The sequence below is a fragment of the Trachurus japonicus genome, chromosome 6 (genome assembly GCF_045865225.1).
Source record: "Trachurus japonicus isolate A0001 chromosome 6, Traja_1.0".
Taxonomy (NCBI): Eukaryota; Metazoa; Chordata; class Actinopteri; order Carangiformes; family Carangidae; genus Trachurus; species Trachurus japonicus.
The window spans coordinates 25208589-25230269 of NC_140912.1; the positions used below are offsets into that span (position 1 = coordinate 25208589).

General features: G+C 40.8%; 2 protein-coding genes across 7 annotated transcripts in view; both read right to left on the reverse strand.

The window, feature by feature from the left end:
• Positions 1–12287, reverse strand: part of bicd1a (bicaudal D homolog 1a) — a 32068-nt gene extending 19781 nt beyond the window's left edge. For 4 of the 6 annotated variants that reach the window (XR_015036018.1, XM_085779967.1, XM_085779966.1 and 1 more), the window contains exon 1: positions 11655–11910. Coding sequence is in view for 5 of the 6 variants with exons in the window: in XM_085779967.1 (XP_085636093.1) it covers positions 11655–11870 (216 nt within the window). In the remaining variant the exon portion in view is untranslated. Of the gene's footprint in view, positions 1–11654 lie in introns of all 6 variants that reach the window. The other 2 variants (XM_085779968.1, XM_085779969.1) reach the window with 2 other exon arrangements.
• A 2835-nt stretch (positions 12288–15122) lies between these two features.
• On the reverse strand, positions 15123–17428 carry LOC146986254 (uncharacterized). The gene is made up of 5 exons (XM_085780610.1): positions 17077–17428; positions 16922–16978; positions 16653–16801; positions 15604–15717; positions 15123–15395 (listed from the first exon to the last, which is right to left on the reverse strand). The coding sequence occupies exons 1-5, from the start codon at positions 17297–17299 to the stop codon at positions 15234–15236; spliced, it is 705 nt and encodes a 234-aa protein (XP_085636736.1). The 5' UTR covers positions 17300–17428; the 3' UTR covers positions 15123–15233.
• Between the last annotated feature and the right edge of the window lie 4253 nt (positions 17429–21681).

Consider the following 21681-nt stretch of genomic DNA (forward strand, 5'->3'; position numbering starts at 1 on the left):
AATCTTTGACCTAACACTGCATTTCCCATAATGCCACACAACAGTGCCTCTCATTAGACCATCCCTGCCTCCTAAATGGCCACTTTTTCCAAATTCAGACATTATACAGCTGTTTCACAGGTTGAGTACAACTCTTAAAGACAAGTGAATTGAACTTAATGTGTAAAATCGATGGCGCTCCCTGTTAAAGGAAAAGGTTAGACTTCCTCGAACACCGACTGAGGTTAAAGGAAAACACTCCTAAAGTTACCCTGTTAAGTATTTAAAAGCCATATACCCACGACAAGCCGTTTAAAGTGTGTTTATAAGAGACATTACTCTGGCTTATTTTGCCCTTTAACAAGGACACTGAAATGTCCCCATGTGCTTCTCAGCCGCAGGGAAAAGTGCCAAGTCAAGAGATCTGTCATCTATAAAAACACACAATCACATTTCCACAAGCACGGGGAAGCTGGGTAATCACAGCCCAGCAAAAATGGAGGTCAATCACGCTAATACAATTAAAAAAAAACAAAACAAAAAACAGAAGACTAACAGAAATTGCTACATTTAAAAAAAAAATTCAGTAACACAAACTTTGCATGCATATAAAATCAATTTGTGTGTGTGTTCATGTACTTTAAGCCTCCCCAGGAGTCCTCTGTTGAATCTGTAGGGATGCTTACCATTTTAATATTGTAATGCTGAGAGGCCAGGCATGCTCCGCTGCACCATTTAAATCCTTTACTTTAATTCCTCCGCTGATAGGAAGCTCTTGTGTTCATGAATTACTGTCTACAGTCTGCAGACACTGAGCCGGTGTGATATAAATGTTTTATAGATTCTAAGAAAGGTGGATGTGTATTGCCGTGCTTTCTGTTCTTCCCTACCTAAATGTTATTCAGTGCACGCATAAGCTTATTATCCCACTGATAATAATAAGCTATAATGCTGACACACAGGGAAAAAAAAATCAACAATACCAGATAGCAGCATCAAAAACGCCTTAATGAGCTTTGTAGTGGAAAATCCATGGCAGTTTACAAGGCATCCAAAACAGTGTCACATCTGTCGCTTTCTCCCCGACACATTGTGTACAGTACATGCTGCTGAGAGGTCTGCCAGGGGACAGGCCATGTTTTGTTAAAAAGATGGGTCTTGTTAAAATGATTCGATTTGGCTCAAGTCTGCTCATGATAAGAAAGATGCTTGGACTCTCTCCCAGAATGCCTATCACTAATGTGTGCTCAGTCTACGCCTGGCTGAATTGACATCGAATTGGGAGACAGAGCGGCAGCTGGGCATAAGATTTGTTTGCTGAATCCCAAATGGCTCTTTATTTCCTCTCTTTTCTCTTCAAATCCATCCTTACATTCCTCTTCTCTCTCTCTTTCCAGACAGGAAAAAAAACCCATTAGAGCTCTCACAAAATTGCACAAGCTCTACTAGCTGAAACTGTGTCATATGTAGCTTTCTCTCTGCTTGGTAATGTAGCCTCAAGGAGATCATGAGCAAGTCGACCACAAAAACACATGGGCTGCCCCCCCAGGCCGTTTCTGCACAAAAATATATATACATTCAAAAATACACATTGGCTACAGGCACCCTCCAACATGCACTCCACTGGTATTCATCCCAGACTACTGCCTTTCATTTGAATACAAGAGCTGTCAGGCTGCAGCGGGAAATAAAAACGTTTTAAGAGTAATGATGACGAGAGGAGGCTTTAATTCAGAGTGGATTCAACACAGACACAAAGAGGGAAGGAAGAAATATGTGCTTATGTTTTAATCTGCAACTAACTAATCTGTATTTTTTTAAATTACAGTTGAATCTAAATCTAAGCTAAATTAAAATATCAAAATAGCACTTTCCCAGAGGTAGCATATCTAAATATTGTGTTTTTGCATTTTTTGCTGGTAACCAGGTAGGTATATTGTTGCTCAACTATTTTAGTAGATCAACTATCTCACTATTCTACCTATCCCACTCATTTACACATGCTTTATATTCTACAAAAAAAGTTCTGCAGAATTGCTACCAACAGCAACCACTTTGAACCCTCTGCCCCTCTCTTCAAACAGCTCAATATCTTACCAGTTTTTAATATAAACATATATCAAACGTGTACTTTCATTTATAAAATTGTTTATATGCCTGTATTATTCTCCATGCCATGCCCCCATTTTTCTGACTAATAGTGATGTTCATAAATATAATACTAGACATGCCAAAGATTTACACCTTCCTATGTTTCGTACCAAGCTTTGTCAATTTTCTGTTAGATATAAAGGGGCCCAGCTTTGGAACAGCCATATTCAAATTGTATTTCAATCCACCTCCCTGCAGAATTTCAAACAAAGGCTCCGGTCATATCTGATGAACCAAACTCATACCTGGCTGCAATTGTCTGTTCTTCTTCCACTATAGGGACTTTCTGAGCACAAGTGCACACGCATGCACGCACACACACACATACACACTCACATTAATTTAGCTATGTTCTATATTGTGATTTTTGAATTACTTTTTTTCTCTGATTTTATACTTTTAATGTTTTGTTTGTTTTGTTTATTGTTGTGGTCTCTTATTTTTTGTTTTTATGAGGTGAGATTTCTCTTATAAACCCATCTGGGTTTCTTTAATCTCACCTGCACAACTGGTTTGCTGTTTTTATGCTGTTTTTCTTTCTTGTTTCAAACCTATGAGTAAAGAGAGTACTGTTTTATATGCACTGAGGGGAAAAGGCAGCTTCTGCCTGTACTTCCTTACCAATGATGTCAGTCATGTCTCCTCAGTGTTGCAGCCTTTCTGAGCTAACTCAAGTGCAATGCAGCCAAATACGGTTTCAAAGAGACACTGCATCCTTGTGCATCTGAAGGTGCATATGTGTGTGTGTGCAGGTGTGTATTTGTGTAAGTGCGTCAACCTGAGTGTCCAAGACAAATCCTCCTAGCCCTCAGGGTACAGCCTGACGAAAGCAGTGATTCACAGAGGCTCAGAGGTCCATGAAAACTGAATAAACAAGGCTTTATCTCAATTCTCAACATCTTTTGCTTCGCACTTAACAGCATGAACGACCTATTTTATTACATTTCTAAACATGAATCTTTCCCTTTCTTTCCTTGCTCCTATAGTTTCTAATACTTTTTTACACTCTTGTCCAGAAGCTTTCATCATAATCCTCCTAAATGACAACAGACCATTTTCATTTTAATCCCTAACTAAGTGCAGAGTCTCCTCAGTCATTACACTTCTCCAGGAACTTGCCTTGGGTCAAGAAAAATTAGAGCACTAATGTAGGGAGAGTGGAGATTGATCTGCTCTGTCTCCTCTTCCCTACACACACCACCTCCATCCCTCTCTCCTCCCCATAGTCCCTTATTCCTTTCTTTAGACTAAGTGGTGGTGGAAATATAATGAGTAATGAGGATGGCACAGAGAAATAAAAAAAAAAGACGGAGGTGTTTAAAAGCTCACCGTCAGATCGGTATTCTGCATCGGTGCCAGAAGACGCAGGGAGGGAGAGACAGAGCGATAGGAGACAGAACAAACTAGATAAGATTGTCTCCTCTCTCTCTGCAGTGGGTCTCTACCGATAAAGAGGAGCTCAGTGGAGCCAGACAAACACAGGCCTATACAATGGAAAGGCGAGCCTGCCCTGCACAGCACGTGGGGCCTCTGGGTGACTCAGTGGTTTTTGTGCGGCCCAAGGAGAGCGTCCATGCCAAGCCCGCAGACCTGTGGGAATTCTTCTACAGTAACAAAAAAAAAATCTGGGCACGCTGCCGTTGAAACAGCCCACAGATGTTGTTGGTGGTGTTTGATTGGGCAACATGTAACATTTTGGTTCTGTTGTTGTTGCATCACATATTTCATTTGTCTTCCTCTTCACTTTTCATCCATCAAAACAAACCGAGGCAGCTCCTACAGGCAAGATTTTATTTTATTCACGGATCAGGACATTAAGGAGCTAAAAAGTTCTGCTCGATAACTGTGTGTTTATGCCAGCAGCACTGTGAGGCGTATGTGTACTGTGGTGTTCTGAGATTCATACACGCCTACAACAAAAACGTGCGTTGGTCTCTAATTCTCAGGCCTCTTACCTTCAGCGTTATTATGAAGCATCTAGTATAAAAGCTTATACAGCTACAACAATGGACCTTGCTCTTAGCTCTTTCAGTATCATGACCTAACCTGACACCAGCTCTCTGGTGATGGAGGATGGGGTCAATTAAACGGCTTAACTAGGGGAAGATTTAATACCTGTCTGAGCCTATACATCCCCTACCCCGGTAAAAGTGACAAAGACAGATCCTCTGGCCCTGAATCTGTGTCACGCATGCCCGATATGAGTGCATGTTTCGGCGTGAACGTGCTCATGCATGCCAGTGTATATGTGCACTGACAAGGGAGAGGCTTGTCCTTGTTCTACATCGTTGCTGGATATAATAGCCTCTGGTCATCTAGATAGGAGGCTTTTCTTCTCTCTGGGTGCGGAGAGGATGATCACGAAAGAAGCTGAAATGAAATCGCTCCGTCTAGACACAACCAAAGCAGAATTACTGCTGCCAATACTGCTTTCAAGTAAAAAAAAAACCCCAAAAAAACCTCTAAATCACGTGAACAATGTTAATACAGATAATAAACCCACATCTCTTCACACAATGCAGGCCTTTGGGTTGCAAATACAAAAGTTTTCCTTGTGAGAGGACGGACTGCGTTTTTTGCTACGCTTTCAGAGTTTGCAGCACACACAGCTAAAGTAGACGACTAATCAATACAGCAGCCTGCAGGCAGGGGAGTCCTGTTCCCTCTTCCTTCTTACCCACTACTGTATTTCACTGCAGCAAAAAGGAGCTTTCTGAAAAACATAATCCAGGCAGGCCTGAAGGGTCTCTGCAGAGAGAACAGCCTCATTAAAGTCATTTTCTCCCTCGTGAGAGGATCATGAGATTTAAAAAAATTCCGGGCAAAACAAAAGAATAAGGGTCAGACTGAATTAAGTGAAAAAAATAATGATTTTTATTGATACAGTATGTGTTGATATGATCTATGTTATTCTCTGTACAGTGACCAGTAGCCACTTCCTCTCTAGCCCCCGTCATCTCCCTTAAGTCAACGCAAGCGTGAAATGCTGAAACAACAAAGAGGAGCAACTGATTGGAGTCACTCACCAGCAGCAGCAACAACCACTCTATCCTGCCGCCCCTCCCTCTCTGGTCTCAATCACAACATCCGCACCCAAAGGCCCCACCTCTCCTGCTACACACATACGGACAGAGCAGAGAGGGGGAAACAAAAAAGAAAAGACACACACATACACACACGCAGGAAGAGTGTGACTCAATTGCAAAGACAAATGACCTTCCCTTCAGGTCCTGACAAAACACACACTCACCCCCCCCCCCCATGTTCAAACACCAGAGGCCAAAACAGAGGGACAGACAGGTCCTTATCTCTATGCTCAACCTCATCCCTGAGCCTGTTGCCGGGGTCACAGGTCAACGCCACCAACCTGCAGCGTTCACGACAAAGCAGAAAAACCTCCTCCCTGAAAAAAAACAAAAAAACATCCCACTCACTACACAGCTGAATGGTGAATAATAATGTGTTACCGGCTGCCTTTAGAAAACCACAATCACTGAGTGAGTGATACATTTATTAAGTGCTGAAACAGATTCGGCCGACTGACTGACTACCGTCCAGCAGACACCGCAAAGTGCCAAAACACAATTCCCTTTGTACAGTAAGTCACTCATTCAACACCTGTTATCTGCTATGAAACATGTCCGATATGTTTCACCAACAGGCACTGCACATGTTTCCACAAACCCACGCTACACTTTACACACAATAGAGCGCTGCTTAGCTCAGACATGATACATTTCCATCACACAGAGCTAGAAATCGATGCATAATTCCCACTTCACTCCAGGGGGGTGTGGTGTGTGGTGTGTGTGTGGGGGGTATGAGAGTGAGAGAGTGTGGGGGAGAGCCATGGGAGATGAGGAGGGGGATGGTGGACTGATGGTGTAGAGAAAAAGTGAAAGAAAGAAGGGAACAGCATCATCTCATGAGGTATTGATTCATCCCCTCCATCCATGTTTACTGCCCTCCTATATGGAGCCATGTAAAAGAGGAGCAGAGAGGAGGAGGAGGGGGGAAGGGAGGGGACAGGAACCTGTAATGCACCCTTTCTCCCCAGTGAGGACAGATAGATTTACAACCACTGCTGCTTTCTTGTCTGATCGTTGCCCCCAGAATTTGAGAAATGGCCCAGTCAAGCACGCCAGGATGTATATGGAAAAATAGTTAACAGGTTAATAAATATTCAAGTTTTGGCGTTTTTTTTCCATTAAGGGTCTCTTTTTTTCTTCAAATTCAGGAACCATCTGGTATAAACAGATGTGCAGAGCAGGTTTGAATGTCCTGCTTAGCTTTAACACGTAATGTCAAGCTGCTGCTTCAGAGCCTTGTCCGCCACATTTCCCCTGATAACAGTTGGTGTGGGAGAAATGTTCAAACACCTCTGGAAATATCACTCTCTCTAATACTTCTAACATTCAGGCTGCGTGTTCTGGTCCTGTCTGTGCAGGACACAGAGGATTTGTGGATCAGCGTGACTTTGCGCAGGTCATTCACCGGGCTTTATACTGTAATTCATTCTGAAGGAGACGGAGACAAGCAACAGCTTCACACCCTCATCAGGAGTCCCTGATGATCGGGGCCGTCGCATGATATTAACTTGATGCAGATACACACAGAGATAATGGGGTGACAGGTAATCAATCATTATAGTATGTTCTCATATGTTGCTTGCTGCTGTTTGTTTATCTGACAGGTATCCCTTGAGAATAATGCGCAATAACAACTCACTTTGCCACGATAGAAAAAAAAAACTATGTTATTTGGCTTTCCAAAGGCTATAAAAATGTTAAGTTTTAATAAATATTTTTGAATTATTTATTATATTTAAATTATGCTCTTTGTTATTGTTGATACCGTTTTAAAATAAGCTGTTGTCCTGTCCAAAACAGCACTTTTGAAGAAGGAAAAACATTTTCTTATTAGCTTTCTTACTGAGGGTTAGATGATCAGATACACCACTCACATCTGTATATTAAATCTGAAGCTTTAGCAGGTGTTTAACTTATCTTAACTTGACATACTGGACAAAACAACTCACACAAAAACACAGTCTTTTATCCAGAGCACAGTCTGTTTGTGTTCTTTCTATAAGAACAGAGACTTCGTGACAAAGATATTTAACTCCGAGAGATGATGACTCATGACTGAATCTTCCTCTCTCCCTTTAAAAAAAATGTTTTTCAAGTTACCATGTGAAACATTTGATGCAGATTTGATTTGGCATTTTCCTCAGCCTACAGCCTTGAGAACAGAACTGACCTGTGAACTGCCAGTTCTCAACATATCACAAATGTCAATTCTTCCACAGATTTGTCATTCAAAAGAGCTCATCAACAATATCTAAAAAAGATGAGTTATGACAATAAAAAAATGACCAATTCTTCACACCTCTTTAGACTTATATTTTGCACAGATGTTAAAAGGCCAGAGTATTTTTATGATTAGATAAAAAGTCAAAGGGTTTCATTCAAATGAAGGGAATAATCCTATCTGGACTATTATAACTGCAAGGTTGCTCTGTGAGTGCACTGGCTCTACAGACAGATTTCGAGTCTCAACAGTGCAATGAAAACACTCTTAGCCATATGAATGCACTGCTCTTCCTACTCTGCAGTGATGGCATCCTCCTCCTCCGGCCGCTTAGTGTGTCCTATCTGAGGTTGATCTGCCCGGAGACAGCACTAACAAGCCAGAACCACGGGGAAATGGTGTCTCCGTCACTGCTTAGGCAGCTATCCAGAGACTTACGGCAAACACACACACACACACAAGCACACACACTGGGCGATACAAGACATGAGAGAGTGATTGGGCCGGGAGGCAGAGAGAAGGACAGGGAGAGGGAGGCTGAGTGAAAGTGCCGGCAGAAGGGAAAATACACGGGAGGGGACAGGATGCTACAAAGCAAGAAAACACTTTGTCCGTTGCCAAAATCCACTCTTAGCTTTCTATTTCTGTTCGGACCCTGCTGACAACGTATATAAATGCTGCTTTTTCTGAGGAACGTAGTGCACAGATAATAAGAGAATAAAGAGCATGAGTTAACTTAAAAAATGTCTAAGAACAGCTTCTTATGAGTGGTAAAAATATGTTGCCATTTTAAACAACAACCAAAGAAACCGATAACGTTTTGTTTTTAATTAGTTGATTATTTGATTAGTCAGTTAACATAACAATTTTCAGTGACTTTTGTTAATCACGAGGATCACTTTTTATTGATTAATTGATAATGAAAACAATAGATAATTTCCTTCCAAAGTGCTCAAGACTTTTCCTAAGAGAACACTGTTTTGTCGTCATCTCCTTCTGTTATCTATCTCACATATACAGTACATGCAAATCACTGCCAGATAGAGACACACAAATGCCAAGTTTGCTACAGCAAGACCAAATTAGCCCAGCTGAGGCATGAGTGCGTGGAGTCTGTGGGTGGTAGTGAATGTGTGTGTTGATGACGAAGAGTGTAGGACGAGCAGTGCTGCAGCAGCGAGTTGTTCTCCACCAGCTGGGACCTGGATCGAGGGCAGAGCATGTAGGACATACTGTATGTGTTACCGCACAACATATGTAAACACAGCAGGAACACACATGCAAATCTGGCCACTTTACTTACTAGACTATACTCTATGGGACATCTACAGTGATGACAAGCCAATAGTAAATACAAGCTTGAGGCATGAACCTGTTATTTTTGACAATCAATGATAAATGTGAGAGGTTTTCTGTGCATAACTATATAGGTAACATAATGTCTTGTGTCAGCATACTGAACATATACTGGCAGAATGAAAAAGAGGCTACAATCTATTCTCAAATAAAAGGAAAATGATGTGGGAGTATGTAATGGATTTGTGGTTTTTCATAAGAATAACCAACAGACATGAGACGGGCCACTCGATCCCAGAAGCAATCCCAATTTCCATTTGCCGTTTCCCCTGCCCTTTTATAATGCACCTCTCCCGAGCGCAGGCGGAGCAGATATGATGTTATTGTAGTGGCAGGTCTGCACTCCGCCATGTGGACTCATATTTTATAGGAGTGTGCGACAGGCAGACAGACAGACAGGGACCAGGAGGTGTTTTTCTGTGGAAGTAATATCACCTCCGGAAAATGTTCCCTCCATAGGACGAGTGCAAAAAAAAAAAAAAAGAGAGAGAGAAAGACAAATGGGCAGGCAGACAGGTGGGGAAACAAAGAACAAAGGCCAAGTTTACCACACAATCCACTATCTTCCCTCTCCCACTCTGACATCTTTATATCTCTGCTTCTTTCTCTTTTCTGTCTTGTCATGCCATTCCCTCCATCATCTGCCACATCGCCCATCATCCAATAATCCATAAGTGTGAGATATCAGCAGGACAGTGCTGTGCTGCCGCTGGTGTCAGGCTGTCTCTTCATCTTAACTTCCTGCTGTGAGCTGCACAAAGATCACTCAGATTCTGCATGCACGTCAAAACAAAATCTTCAACAAGTCAAGCACTGGGAGGCAAAGGGAGAGCAGGAGAGGAAAAGCTGGGGAGATGTAAATGTATAATGTGACATGGTGAGTGCTACAGTAGCTCGAGCATGTGATGTCATTATTTTTTTATGTGGACCTACAGTAAATATACTGAGTCAACGGAGCAAGAAACATCCACTGATGGAGTCCATTTTAGTCTGACAACCTTTTTATGGTTTTTTTTCTATTTTTGGAGGACACTGTATTACCTCTTTTTGTTTGAAAATGATACAGTAAAGACTTAAGAGACCTATGATAATAATTTCTCTGTTTTGTCACAATTTGCATGCTTTTTGCACAACATTGTTTTCATGCAAATGTCATGTTGAATATGTAATGTGGAGGAAACCCATCTTCGTTTGCTGTGTCTGTTGTTCATTAAGTTCATGCAGGTCTCATGTGTAACTGGTTTAGGAAGAATGAAATGAAGAATATATGAAGACAGGTTTTTGGCTGCATCTTGCAGGTGGCTGAATAAAGAATAGAGCCAGGTAACAGCCTTGATAAAGAGTCACTATATGCTTGTCTGTTACAACATCCTAAAGCCAAATGTAGGTGAAGATGTGCACATTTGTTTGTTAGAAAAATCACATCCAAAAGTCTTCAATACTCAATTTACTACAATGCCAGAAATAAATCAACAAATCCTTACATCCGAGAACCCGAAACTAACAAGTAGTTGGCATTTCAATCCATTTATAAATGTATCCCTGCAGCTCTAATATGCTTTAAGGATTTTCTTGTGACTTTTAGACCTAAGTGAGTGGTGTGTGCACTATTAGAGATGACACTGTACTGTATAAATAGCGACGAGGTCTTCTGAGGTGGCAGCACAGTGCAAACATCCCCATCTCTTTGACACACACATACAAGAAAAGAAAGAAAAAACCCACAGCCGCCTTTAGCTCCTCCTTCTCGGCCCCTTTGGCTCTGACGTCTCTATAAGCGACCTTGAGCTGTGAAGCTCTGTCAGCATCCACCTCTTGTTGCTATATGCATGTGTGCATTAATGAGTGAATGTATAAACACCAAGTCATTATTCAGCCTGGGTCCCACAGCACTGCTTGCCTTTGAAGCTTGTGTGACTTTTTTTTTAAGTTGAAACACCCAAACATTTTATTGTTTAATTCATCCTTTTGGATTATGAAGATATATGAGTGGGTCATACTGTATCTTTATGTCCTTGTATCCTTGCAGGATCTTTATGGAAACCCTTATGCTGACATTTAGATCAATGGGGCAACTGTAGTGAACAAGTCTGAAGATCCAATTACTGTGAGCTTCTTGAGAAAAAAAGAAAAGAAAAAGATCTTGGCAAAACTTCAAAAACCTCAGTCCCAAAACAGTTACTGTACCTCCTGGAAGTAATAACTGGCACCATGCACACACACTGGGAAGGAGTTGAAACAATGAAACACAGCGGTGTGGGTGGAGCAGGGTGTTACTGTGTGCTTGCAGAATCCTGAGCTTGCAATTATGATATTATGATGTTCGCTTCTGCTCTGTATAGCTTCACTGCACAGAAACAACATGAATTATTCAGTTTTTTTCTTTTCTTTTTTTCTTTATAAGTCTAACTTATTCATACTGGATGAAACATACACCACCACAAATATAGACATTGTTATGCAACCTCCATCTGAAGGATTTTCAATTAGATTACATAAAAGACTATTGCTCATCCTGTTAAAGACCCTGGAGACCACCCAACGACCCCTGCTGCTCCTCAAACTGGCCCTGCTGCTGCTCCGGATCGCACACACCAGTCTACAGCTTTACCCGCTGAAAGCATGGTAACACAACAAGAAACACATCAGTCATAGTGGGTGGACACCCGCTGGGCTGGTGCAGCTGATCACACACACACACACACACACACACACACACACACACACACACACACACACACACACACACACACACACACACACACACACACACACACACACACACACACACACCTGACTGCAGTGCCTCAGCAGCAACAACACAACCCGGTGCATCAGGCAGTCTATAGGCTACCTACCTCCTGTAATTGCTCCAACTCCTTCCTGAGAGTCTCTTGCTCGGTCTCCAGCTCGGCATACTTCTGCTTCAGCGCCTGGTTCTCCTCCAGCACCACCAGCCCGCACTCCGCAGCCCGGATCTTCTCCCGGTTCGCCTCGGCCAGCTCCGCGGTGAGCCGCTCCACCTCGGCCCGGTACTGATCCACCGATTCCCCGCATCCTACACCGGCGGCCATCGCCCCTCTCTATCTATCTCTCTCTGCACCTCTGTCTGTCTGTCTGTCTGTCAGTCTGCGGTTCCCCCTCCACTGTCTCTCTCCACCACCGATATGGACAGAGCCAGAGCAGAGAGAGGCAGGCGGGCGGAGGCTGAGAGACACTGAATATCCCACCCCCCCCCCTCCTCTCCTCTCCTCTCCTCTCCTAAGAGCCGGTGCAGGCAACACAAATATTTAATGATATGACATTTAATGAGAGTTTAAATTAGCCTCAGCAGAATTTCCCGCAGCAGACAATCACTGATCAATAGCATCGCAACGGACATAGCACTGTGAAATGAAGCCTTGCGAGTTAGAAGTAGGTCAGTGCTGTTTGTATGACACTCAGCAAAAATACAGAGCTTCATTTCTGCTTAATCATGGGAGCAAGAGCGCCACCTGCCCGCCACTTACAGGTATCTATCTATCTATCTATCTATCTATCTATCTATCTATCTATCTATCTATCTATCTATCTATCTATCTATCTATCTATCTATCTATCTATCTATCTATCTATCTATCTATCTATCTATCTATCTATCTCTGTTTGTTTACTGCCCTATAAAAATACTGTTCATGATTTCCATTCAAGTGAAATTGCAATGCAGCCTTCATTATGGCTGTTAGGAACATGAGTGAGTCACGCCAATTACAGATATCAGTATCACATCACTTCTCAGAAATTGGATATGATATTACAGTAACTTGCATGTCTGGGTTTTTTTTCTTTTATCCCAGCAATTTCTGATCTTTCAAAATAAAGTTTATGAACTGAACTCTTTGATGCTCCAAACAACACAGCTTTAATTCTCCATATATGTTTATCAGCTCTTCGAAATCTCTTCAAACCTTTGTAAATCTAACAGATTTTATTGACTTTATTTGGAGGCTTTTTAAAACCAAACATACATTTCCATATGCATATATGCAATCCAATGCAAAACAATATGATAGATCTGAGACCCATGTTACAGTAAACATTATAGGCAACACAAAATGAGACTTAAAGGAATAGTTCACCAAAAAATAGAGTAGTTTTTTTTATTCCTCAAAGTGCATCTGGAGACCTGGGAGGGCGGTTCATAGTCCAACCAAATCCTTATATGAGAGTCAATAGCGCCCGACACAAAAAGTCCATAAAACTACACAAAAACCTTGTAATCTTCCTCCACACTGCTCGTCCGCTGCAATCCAAGTGTCCTGAAGGGATATAGTCCAGAGTTTAATTGAAACAAAGTCATTTAGTCATTTTTACAGCCTATACAGTCCTGTATTGAATTTGCCTGGGGCACGCTCTCATGTTCATGCGATGCGTGATTGCACGCGGACGTGACCGGACTTGCCTAAATGACGTTGTTTCAGGTAAACTCTCTTCAGGTTACTTGGATTGCCGCATACGAGCAGTATGGAAGAATATTAGAGGGTTTTTGTGTAGTTTTAATGAATGTTTTTGTGTCGGGCCCTATTACTCTCATATAAAGACTACGAACCGGCCTCCCAGGTCTCCAGATGCACTTTGAGGAATAAAAAACTACTCCGGAGTCAGCATGAGGGTGAGTCACTAATGACATAATTTCATTTTTTGGTGAACTATTCCTTTAAGATATAGTATTCATCATTACTGAGCACTAGAGACACAGACATTACAGGAATCACACAGTATGTGTGTATGGATTGACTGATTGATTGATTGATTTAGACTTAGACTCCCGAATAAGTAAGCTGCCATTCACAACAATCAATGTAATGGACAAGAATTTCTCAGTTATCACAGAGCTGTAAGTGGCAATTTGTAATCACCTACTTTATGATAACAATACGCTTGATTTTTATTGTGCTGCCCTCTTTGACCCCTCCTCTGCAGCCAGGAGGACAGTTTATCTTGTGGCATACACACATGCAATAAAGGGCAACATAACCGGGGTGAAAAGTTTAGCTGCGCTCAGAGGCTTGTCAAATGTAATCAGTAATGGCACTGTCTAGTTAGTTATGGTACAGATAGTGAAGGCGTTGCTGTGTTATCATTCTTATAATTAGTAATTATATGAAAAATGGCCTATGTAACACTTCTGGGAAAGAAAGAGATGCGATGAGTTCATGTCACTGTTGCAGCCTTCTCTCAGAACAATATCACACATACCTCACAGGAAGCAGGTTTCAGGGTAAATGGAGGATATAGGTATATTATTACAGGGAAGGTTATGAGATACATTTACAGGAGCCTTATCTGTAAATAATAAATAAAGATGAATTGAGACATTAATGTACATATCGCCCCCCTTTTTTTCCACAATTATGCAGATGGTTGGCCCACTGACATCAAGTGTCTCAGAGTCAGTAGGGTGTTTGGGCAGCTGCTTGGCACTGAGTCTACAGCTCTCTGGACTCTACTAGAGGGATGAAATCCCTTCTTTCAAAAGTTTATTCATTTGTTATTTTGATGATGATGGTGGTGGAAAGTACTTTATAATGTGCCAAGTCCAAAATCCCCCATACAGTAGGTGTTCACCTGGGTTGAGCTGTGTGGAGGCAATGACATGAATCACATCATTTTTATACTCATCCAACCATTCAGTGACTCCCCCACCCGCCGGATTATGAGGACATTATTATCCCGTTTCGCCACTCATTGTCTGGTTTTTCCATTAATACACCATTCATATCTCAACAACCCCCAATATAAAACAATACCAGTAATAGTAATTTTCCCTTTGATCCTATTTGTCAAGTTCTAAATTTCCCAGCTGACCTGCCAATAACCTCCTATTTACAAGCCCAAATTAAGATAAGGAGAGGTTGTCAGAAAGTCAAACAGATGAATGCTTTATGGTTGGCCTGTATATCTTATCTCTGACAAGGAAGTGTGGTGTCATGAAAAAACTCGAACAGGCTTCTGCACAATAACACAGCGCACACTCACTCACACACACAACTCTTTACCAAGAAGCATGTCGCAGTATAACGAGTGCCCTCAAACCTTGATCTGTACAAATAGTGTTCATCAGTACAGACTTATCACAAGGGCTTTTTATTACAAAGACACCCAGCTGAATGCTTTCAGTAGCCATGTAGGACATCAACACTGAAAGCAAATTTCATTATTAAACAACAAAACGGCACAATTACTAATATGAAAACTTTATTCCAAGTTGGATAGTACAATATATACAATGCATTTTGACAACTGAAGCGATATATTCAAATGAACAGTTATCAAAGTTTACACATCACAATCTAGGTTTTGTTGTTTGGTGTGTTACCAGAAACTCAATATGATCTTTGTACCAAATAAAATCAAAGAAACAGAACAGTGTCATCATTTTAGGGGTACTGAGGGTGCTATCTCTCTGTCCGCAGTGGATCAAAATAAAGAGTCCTGTAATCTGGGGAATGCGTGTTGGTCAGCACAGTCGGTGTTGATGTTGTTCTGAGGAACAGCCTCGACTGAAGAGGTTTAGGTAAGCAGCATGGCAGCCAGCACACAGCCTGCAGTGGGGGCTTCTGTTAAAAACAGACAGAGAGAGAGAGAGAGAGAGTATGTGCATATTAATGAGAAATACCCATGAGACACATCAGAGGAATCCCTGCGTCACCCTGTCATTGTTTCCCACTCGTGTCTGGTCAAGTGATTTCACAGGAGCGTCACACTTTGAAGTATTAAATTATATATTTCATGGACTTTACAGAATGACCAGTCACGTTTTGTTACCTCATAGTAATGCAGCTCATGACCGGCCGTCTGTATGGGCTGTCTGGACATCAGCTCAAGGTCCCTCAGTGTTTCTGTCTTCCTCCATTTGGCCCTGCGGTTCTGAAACCAAATCTGAAGCACAAATAACACGTAATGAGGATAAGATATACTCTTTCTTTCTTTTTTTATATCAGGGTACAGAAAGATCTTGTTTTGTATCACATTCTACTGAGAGATGATTAAACTACACATTGAAGTTAATGGCGATAGTTAAAAATTCACCTAATTTGGATCAATACAGCATTCCAAGTACTAATAGGTTTTGACTTGCTGTGAGTGGGACATCCCAAATTGTGAAGGCGACACATATCATTATCAATCATTAACACTGATTGACATGTAATTTTAAATTGAGCAAGAGTACACTGGAAAAGTACATTTATATTTTTAGTCTTAGAAATAACCTGACAGTCCTACAACAGTTTGGATCTGATTTTATTTACTGTATAACCACGATAGAAAACAAAAAAATAGGTTCGTTTTTTTCTAGTCACAGTTTCATCATGTTGCGTGTCATTAGTCATCTTGAAGGTAATGCGTTATGTTAACAACAGGCCGAACACCATTACCACTTTTCCACTGATTACATTTTTGTATTATCTGTTGACTATTTTCTATGTATTCACTGCATGAGTCTTGTTTGTTAGAACGAAATATATAAAAAGAAATCTAGAAATGTCAAAAGTAAAATACAATAAAATTACAAAAGTTACAAAATAAAACAAATGTTTTATCCGTGTACGTGTCTAAAGAAAATTAATAAAGTTTAATTTGCTTAATATTTGAATTGTACCTCAATACTGCCACAGTATTTGTTGAGTATTGTAGTGAAACGAACTACCAGTAAGTGTACGATTGCATATTACCGTCATGGTCTTTGGTAAAACCACACATATACAGACTCATAGAAAAAGTCACTCGTTCATATAAATGCTGGCAAATCTAACAAATTCACTTAATCCACTGGTTAATTATCTATAATATTAAATGAGTTGTATGTATCCTACCTGTATGCGGCCCTCAGTCAGGTGCAGGTGGCAGGCCAGCTGTTCTCTGGTGTTGATGTCGGGGTAGTGAGTCTGCTGGAAGACTTTCTCCAGCTCCTGCACCTGGAACGGCGTGAATGTGACTCTTGTTTGCCTCTTTTTTCTCTGACCTGTACACAAACGACAGTCGCTGTCATCGTCCTCACCATCAGCATCATCCCCACACCTACAGTATCTAAACATGCAGCTCAGGATCACAGTCGGACAAATTTGTCAAGTATAATACTCACTCATGCAGTCTGCGATGACCTTTGGAAACTCTTCTTGTAGTCTAGTCTGTGGTGTTTCTATTGATAGAGAAACATTTTCAATGTTAAATTGAATATAAATTGAATATAACAACCCCTTAGAGTTAATAAAAAGGGTTAAAAAAAAAGACACATACCTGTACATGATTGTTGATTAGATTCCCTGGTGTTCTCCTTGATCACAGACCAGTTACGGTGAACTCTTCTCTCTTTCCTGACACATATGGGCCTCCGCAGTATCTCCTCAATGGAATGTGATAATTTCTTACACGGCTGAGTTTCCCTCTCTTGATCCACGCAGGAGTCTCCTCTGTTCCACATTTCCACTAATGCATCCCCCGCCATCAGCACCTTTGTCATCAGATGTCTCGCTGGCACTCAGAAGCCCCTCTCCTTTAAACGTTTCTCCAGCAAAGGAAATACAACTCTTGTGCTCTGACTTCTCCTCCTGTCTGACCTCTAACGTTGCACTGTACTATCTGAGAGGTGAGGACCTGCTTTTCTCCCTCTCCTGTCAGCCTGGTTTTGACCTGCATCACATGGTCATCATTAGGGAGGAGCAACTGGCAGTATATGACAGCATACCTCTAGGAAAAACCTAGTAATAAACATCCATTCATCTCCAAGTTTTTTTTTTCTTTCTCGGTACCTGCTCATTGTAAATGACCTTATGCGCTTGATCTTTTTTATCTCCCCTTATCAGACCTTAATGTGCACCCACACACACATACACACATATGCATTATAGAGTTGTATTTGCTCTGTGACAAACAAAAGAACAAATTCTTGCATTTTTGAGGCCAGACTCAAACACAGTCTCTGTGGTTTTGTTGCTTGATTGACAGGCTAGACAACATTTAACCATGGAACGTACTTAAATTGTTGCTCGTCTCTCTTATCACCCGATTTATTGGAAGTCTAATCTTTATCACCTTGGCCTCAGAATACCCTCTCACACTCCAGTTAACCTTTCAGAGACCCTGGGAACACAGGCTGTTAGCGACTCCTTGTGGCCTTCAGGAGAGGATACCTGATGTCCTCAGTTTGTCTCCATCTAGTGGTTCATGTTAACTGTGACCCTGAGGTTGAAAATCAGGCTGGTACAGTAAGGACTCCTGCAGAGAAACAGAAAGTCGACATGCAAGTCGTCCTTGTGCAGAATAAGCAGACCATGTAAAGAATAACATGGTGCATCTACATCAGTGTCACATGCACATTCATCAAGTTATTAGTTGCAAGTCTACAATCAAATACCAGATTTTTATTGCCGCTCCAAATGCTGTGGTCATCTTTCATACTAAAATTCAAAATTGATTCAGCAGCAAAGAATTTTGAAATATGGATATATAAATTAAAATCATGTATTCTAGCAAATATCACAGCTAATGCACATTTGAGTCATGATTTATCATAATTATATTGTTTTTGATGACCCACTTGAGGCTTGTGTGGTCTGTGGGTAATGGAGGATGGGAAAACCTTTGATCAAAGACAACTAAAATATATACTAAATTCAAAGGGAAGCTCATTGCTCTTAAATGGACCCCCTCGAAAATGAGATGGCACATCTCAAGGGGCTATCCTGTAAAATAAAGTCAAGTCAAATGATTTCCTGCATAGTGTCATGGAGAAACACTCTTTGAATAAACTCAAAGCTGCACTCTTTAAGGTCACGGGATGCAGTAAGACACTGGATCAGGGCAAATCTCTTGACTCAGTTTTTTTCTTTTTTTTATCAGTGTTGTTACAGTCCTGCAGGTTGCCTCTCCTCAGGACTTCCCAGCATGCAGTGAAGATAATGACTTCATTGTTTTCTTTTTCTTTTTTGTGCACTGTTCAGCTCGTCTCATTTTGTTTATTTTCACTGATACTGTATTATTTTTATTGCCTAATTAGACCCGGTCATTTACACTGAGGTCATTGGTATGGCAACATGATAAACTGATGTTATAAGATTTTTTTTTTCATCAAAACAAAATAAGTTACAACATACAGTACGTACATCTAAGAATGTGACATAAGTATCTTGATATATTTAATGCATCATTACCAAAATATTGGCCTTTGTGTATGGTGTAATAATGTTTCAATGCTGACCTTGTTTCACCCTGATTTCTCCATTACTCTTGTGCTTGTTTACATTTCTCTTCCACATTATACTCGCTATTCTCGTGACTTTATTTCTACATGTACATTGTAACACAAGACAGTTCCCCGGTCCATACAGTGATTGGTTGCACACTGTAAGGCACACAGTGTCTGTGACTCAATGCGATCATGTGCGTTTGAGTTACAGACTGACGCAGAGCCTGATGTAAATGACATGACCAACAAGGGACACAAAATTGGCTTCGCTCTGCTGATTGGACACACATTCACAGAGATGAGTCATGAAAAAGTAAACAAAGCTTTGATTAGCCAGCTTTAATTTGTCAAGGACAACAATGGCTTAGCTGGTAATTACTGAAAGTGCACCCATTTCGAAGATAAAATACATGTTGTATGTTGTGTTGTGTAAACCAATTGCTAACATTAATATTTTCATACATAACATTCATAATATGAGTCTGTCTTAATTCAGCTTTCATAAATATAATCTAAAAGAATCCTGGCTTCAATCCCAGGCTGTCAATACCTGACATGTGATTGACCCTTCTATACTTCACACAGTCACATGCACACAGAACAGATAACCTCATGATGTGCCAGCAGTCCGCTTCTCAGTGCTTTGCAGGTCTCATGTGAGCTCAGTTTCCTTTAACTATTCTATTTATTGCATTTGTCAAGCTCCCATTGCTACTACTGTATCTGAACAGTCCACAGGAAAAGGTTTTCTCTTAGACTTTATATTCTTTTGTTTTTTAATTTCTTTCTGCACAACAATTCCACATTGATCTGCTGGTTTTCTGCCAGGTTTTGGCAGTATCTATTTTGGTTTAGTTGGAAAGTTGGTCAGTCTGAAATTACTATTTGATCGGTTGCCATAAAATCTGTTACAGACATCACGATCCTGATAATAACACCCACTGACTTGATGTCCTGACTTAACCCCTGTCACCACCATGAGGTTGACATACGCTACCCATAAGAAGTTAGGGATATATGGCTTTCGGGTAAAATCTCAGAATGCACCTAAAATGCACTATAACCTTTACAGGTGAACTTAATTTGACCGTCTCTAAACTTTTGAATGCACGTGTCCAACTGTTCAATCAACCGATCCATCATCAGTACCTGGCCATGTCGAGGTTTCAGACGATGGGATGTTGTCAGAGGGAAGTGTCCACTATGTTTCGAGTGTTACAGAGTGTCATCGGCAGGTTGAACAGAGACACAAAGAGACTGGAAGAGAAGTGAACTGAGAAGTGGACGTCCTTTGACCACAAGAGAACTTATTGACACATTGATATGTTTTATTGTGGATTACCCACCTTTGTTGTTAGCTTTTGTTTCAAAAAATTGTTTCAGATGAGGAAATTACCATTCCATACAGTACTTCAGTGTCCTATAATATCACTGTAGTGCATGTGGTTTTGTGTTGGGTTTTGGTTTAAGCCTTTACAACTATTAAAGTGATCACCATGAAATTTTACAGACAATTCTCCTGCAGGATAAATTGTAATAACTATCCAGTGATTTTTACTTTGTTTTATCTGCATCTGCTGTACTTTAATGCCAAAGAACAAATCTTAGCATGCTTAAATGCCAAACTAAGATGGTGAACAACATTCAACCTGCTAAACATTAGCATGTTTGTACCAACAATTTGGGGTAAGTTACTGTAGCATGTTGATGTTAGCATGTCACTCGGCAAGACTTGGAGTCTTATTTTAAAGGTAAAATGTAGTTTACTGTGCAAAGACTGGCAATTGCTGGAAGATAATGAGATTCATCATGAAATGTGAATCACACAATAATGAGACATTTCTTGTAACTCCAGAGATTTTAAAAGAAGTGGAGTATAATGTGTGCAAGCATTGGCTAAACTGCAGAGGCATTAGTTACACAAACTTTTGTTGTTTTTCAGATGTGAAATGGTAATTCAAAAAAAGGCAGTTGAGGTTCGTGTGTTGCTTTTGCTTATAGTTTTGCTCTTGAAAGCCTGTTTTGTGTTTGTCTCACTCCTGGTGTCGTGCAGCTGCCTGCTTTGTGACCTGGATCTTGACTCTGGAGCAAGAAGAGATACAGATTAACAATCCTGTGACAGTTGATGTGAAAGTACACCCAGATACGGATGCCAGCAGTGTGTGTGACTCTGAACTTCCTCTGCAGCGATAGGAATGCCGTTTGGCTGCTGTTAATTAAGTAGATGTGGCCTGCTATCATACTCTTTAGACAAATAATCTAATTTAATCTAATATCATAGAGCTTTACGGTAAATCAGGAAATCAAGTTAACATTTAGGCCTACCCATCATCAATAACAGCTCGGTACCACGTGATAGTCTGGCAACATGTGATCCTTATGAAAGCTTCCCCTCGCAAAGAAAACATTTAGTGTTAAAATTAGGAGGAAAGTAGACAAGACATAACTGAGATGCACCAGAGACGGGATTATTATCTGTTGTGTATCTGTTGTGGCTGAAACAACAGGCCAGAGCAAACGGTAAGTAGCCTATTGCCTTAAACTATAGGATCTATTCCCTCAGTTGACCTTTGTATACCATATACCAATGACTCATATGTTTTATAATGTTTTTACGGCCTCTGAAAAAAAGATGTGTGTTTGAGAGAGATGGAGAC